General features: G+C 41.8%; 1 protein-coding gene across 1 annotated transcript in view; it reads left to right on the forward strand.

The window, feature by feature from the left end:
- Positions 1-2,142, forward strand: part of SCAI (suppressor of cancer cell invasion) — a 24,205-nt gene extending 22,063 nt beyond the window's left edge. Inside the window, exons 15-16 of the mRNA XM_010170830.2 lie at positions 76-176; positions 1,420-2,142. Coding sequence (XP_010169132.1) covers positions 76-176; positions 1,420-1,569 — 251 coding nt within the window. The 3' untranslated portion in view covers positions 1,570-2,142. The remainder of the gene's footprint in view (positions 1-75; positions 177-1,419) is intronic.
- The last annotated feature ends 2,137 nt before the right edge of the window (positions 2,143-4,279 follow it).

Consider the following 4,279-nt stretch of genomic DNA (forward strand, 5'->3'; position numbering starts at 1 on the left):
TCCTTTTTTTTTTTTTTTTTTTTTTCCTTTTTTTTAGAGCCTTTCTAAACTGAGTTTTCTTTGCCTTCTCTACAGATCAGTCCTTTCTTCAGTTTTTTGGGGATGAATTTCTTCGCTTGCTCCTAACAAGATTTATCTTCTGTTCGGCTACTATGAGGATGCACAAAATTTTCCGGGTATGCAGGAATATCTGTCCCTTGGTGAGAACAGAATAGAACTGCACTGCCTCAGGGTGGAAGTCTTGGGGATAAGTGTATTGCTGTGGCTTCAGAAAGATAACTGATGCTCACATGCTGATGCCTACCTACAGCTTTTATTGAATCTGTGCCTTTGGATCTCTCCAAAGGCACAAAGCCTTTGACTTGCTGAAGCCTTGTTCCTCTACACAAGTAGCAGACACACTCTAGTTCATTTCTGTCACTCTGAACAGCCTCGTCTGTTAGAAAAATTCCTCTCCATAATTCAAGATTATTATTTCTGTACAATTAAGAAAGTGTAGTACAAGAATATAAGAGAAATAGGGGAGGAGTGGAATGTTATTGCTGGAATGAGGCTTTGAGCAACCTGGTCTAGTGGAAGGTGTCCCTGCTGATGGCAGGGGGGTTGGAACTGGATGAGCTTTAAGGTCCCTTCCAACCCAAACCAACCTATGATTCTATGAATATATTCCAGTGTGAATGGATTTTCAAAGCTCTTTGAAGTGTAAATGAATAAACCAAACAGGAAGATGGTATTTTACCTCCCTGTTGGTTAATGCTGTGCCAACAGTGAAGTCTGCTTCTAGATCTACACCGTTTTATATATGTGAGTGTTAGCATATAAACTGCCTGCTCCATTTTAAACATTACAGGAAAAAAAAAGGAAGTCAAAGCACAGAGTTGCATTATTCATCTTGTCTAACTGCAGACATCTAGTAGCTTTCCAAGCCCAAGTTAGCTACCTAGGCTTCTTTGATATCAGGGAAAAGAAGCAGGTCTTCTGTTGGTGGGCACAGATTTGCCCCCAGTGTCTTAGATATTTGTTTTAGGATGAGATGAATCTCCCACTGGAGATGCTTAAATGTCTATAACTTCAAGAAATGAACTCCAGCTTGGTAGGTAAGTATATGCAAAGGCTTTTTGTCTGCTTTTGGTGTGTGTTTTGTGTTTTGGGGTTTTTTTTCTTCTTTTTTTTTTGGCCAGGCCTCTGTGGACATATTATTAACCATGTTAGATGAATGGGCATTTGTATTGCCACTATGACCATCTCTGAGTCAATGGATAGAGAAGACAGAAAATGATAGAATATTTTCTCTCTATGTGGCCTGCTAAGGATTAGGACACCTCTTAGGTGAAATTGGCCTTTTGCCATCTTCTTCATAAAGGGTGTAAAAAAAATATAAATGAATGCCTGATTCTATTTGTTTTCACTGTCATCTAGCAGGAGACTCGAAATTACCCAGAAACTTATCCTCAGCTGCCAAGAGATGAAACGGTGGAGAACCCTCACCTCCAAAAGCACATTTTGGAGCTGGCTTCCATACTGGATGTTAGGAATGTTTTCCTGGAAAACACCCTCGATGACTATTAGAAGAAACTGTCTTACTGCAAAGGGGGTTTCCCTGGCCACAGATTTTGAATGGTGCAGTTTTATAATGTGAAAATCATAAAAGGAAGTACTTGATTTTATTTTTAAATTTAGGACCATTATTTTAAAAAGTAATAATAAACAGCTGTTAGTTTAGCTGTTCCATTCTGTATGGGGTCAATTTTATAAGCAGAAGTTTTCATGTCTTTTAAATGTTAAACTAAAGAATCACTAGAGGTTTATTTCTGGTCTTGTGGCTATCAACCACATTTCCAACAACTGATCCTAAGCAGAGAAGTATTATTGGTTACCTTGAGCCCACATTTGTGGAAATCCTTTATTTTTATACAATTTTAAGAAATTGGGAAAGAAAAAAACCAAACAAACCACAATAGAAAACCAATATTTTATCCCCAAAGAGTCTGGATTTGAAATGGTGAAGACGGAACCACACAGTGCAAACCAACAATAGCAATAAAACGGAGTCCTTCATAACAAATATATTTTTTCAGTCTTAGGGAAGTAAGTAGACAAAACTGTGGACAATTAAGTTGCATTTGGAGCCGTGGGTTGGAAGTGAAGTTGTAAAGATACTTAATGCTCCCTATAAATTTGACACAGCAATTATATATATATATATATATATCTATATGAAGTTGTGCTGCTGGCCAAGGACCCGGTTCCCACTCTGCCCAGTTGGGTAGATGGTTAGCAGATTAACAAATCCCAAAACCAAGACAGACCCTCGCTGTAATATGGGCTCTCTTGCCATTTGTATTGCTGCCACAATTTTCCAGGAGGAGGGGGCATTCTTCATTTTAAGGTACTGGATAGAAATTCTTACATTTCTAGCAGGTGTTCTCCCTCCTTTCCGTGTGTGGATGGAACGTGTGGCTCCCACAGTGTTACCTGTCCCTGAGAGGAGATGAAAGAACCTCCCCATACGTGAGCCCTTCCTGTCACTCATTTATCTGACCCTGACACCTGTGCTGGATTCCTCTGCCCTAGGATTGATGCTGATGCTCCTCTTGGAGGTTAAACAAAGTGGGTGCTGCCGTAAAGCCCTGTTAATGTTTTGCATGCCCATCATTGCAGCTCAGTCCTGTCTTTGAACCAGTAAAACCGAGGGGCTGTCGTTGTGTGTGGCAGCACTAGAGGCTCCCTCAGCCTGTAACACTCAATCTGGGTACGTTAAGGAGCACAGTGGCCTTTGTAAAGGCACTTGCTGGAGAAAACTGTTCTTGACCACTGGGAAAAGTGTGTGCTGACTCTTTCGGTCTGTACTGCCTTCCTTGCCGAGCTAGAGGACCTCTTGCAACTCTTGACAGTGAAGGTCAAGGAAGAAGTCCTTGACAGTCTCACCAAGGAGAAGGAAACAAAAATATTTTAAACTATTAAGTGAAAAAGTTCATTGTCACTGTTCATGGGCTGCTAGAAAAGAAGTGAAAGGACAAGTCTGATCAGTGCTTTTATGCTGAACCCCAGCCACGTCTCTATTTTCAGGTGAAAAAAAACGCAGAACTTGGTGACTCCCATAGTGTCATGGTGGTACATCACACCATATATCATACGAGGTATGATCTAGTCAGCTGGGATAGCGGAGGACAGCAGATCAGCACTGACGGACCCCATCCAGTGCAACGGAGCAGCAAGAATTGCTGGAGTGTAGCTGGGAAGTTTGCACGAAGGTTCTTTGTGGTTGGGCTGAAGCTGATGCCATCCATTCCTTAAGTTCCCAAGTGTACAAAACTCTTCTGTGAATGCTCGTGTTTTGTTCTAAGCAGTCTTGAAACTGGTGTATTGAGCCCCCCGCCACTTGGTGCTGCTCTTCTTTGGCCTCTGGCAGGACTTTGTTACCTGGGACGTGGAGTTTATTTTAACGAGTGTGTGTTTGTGCGTGTGCATGTGTGTTCTCGGCGTTTGTGTGTATATGTACAGTACGCATACATCTACTGGCTGGGGTAAATTGTAAATATGTATATATGTACAGGTACTTGTATATGTATTAAAAAGAATGAAACACTACAGTGGCTAGATATAAAATTTATATATACACACATACGCCGTTTTGGGTGCATTCCACAAGGTGTTGCAGATCAGCGGTAGCTGTAGAAAAGGTTACATGTAGAAAATGGTAATTTGCTGTTTCCAGGGACTTGTACTTGGCCCTTGAAGTACTTCAGAGCTGATTTCAGGTACAGGAGCCTCAGGTAGCCAGGGGAATGGGTACTACTCCTGGGTGTAGTGCAGGGGTAAGATTCCCGTATGCTTAACTGTGAAGCTGATGATGTCTCTCTCCTCCTGGTAGGAGGTTCCCCAGTTATTAAAACATGCCAAGCCCGGGGAGCGTTCTCCCTCTCTGACAACCCGGTTGTTTTATTACCTGAAGTTGATTTTATAGTTATTTTCCAGCCCTATATCTGTATATCACCATATTTTGGTAAAAGCGAATGTTTTACTTAAAAATTATATAGAGATCTATATAAATAAATAAACCTTTTTTTTATTATTATTATTTTTTTTAGCAAATCACGGCATGTTTCGGTGGCGGGTCTGTAAATGGCCAAAGCCCCGGAACACCGGGAACACCGGTTCGGCCGCTGGCCTGGCTGCGGGGAAAGTTAAAATTTAAGCTGAAAAGCGCCTTTTCTCGGCACTTTCTTGCGGTGCCGGCGTGTGTGCGGGTGACGGTACCGGGTGTGTGTGGGTGACG

This window comes from Antrostomus carolinensis, unplaced genomic scaffold, assembly GCF_000700745.2.
Source record: "Antrostomus carolinensis isolate BGI_N321 unplaced genomic scaffold, ASM70074v2 scaffold16006, whole genome shotgun sequence".
Taxonomy (NCBI): domain Eukaryota; kingdom Metazoa; phylum Chordata; class Aves; order Caprimulgiformes; family Caprimulgidae; genus Antrostomus; species Antrostomus carolinensis.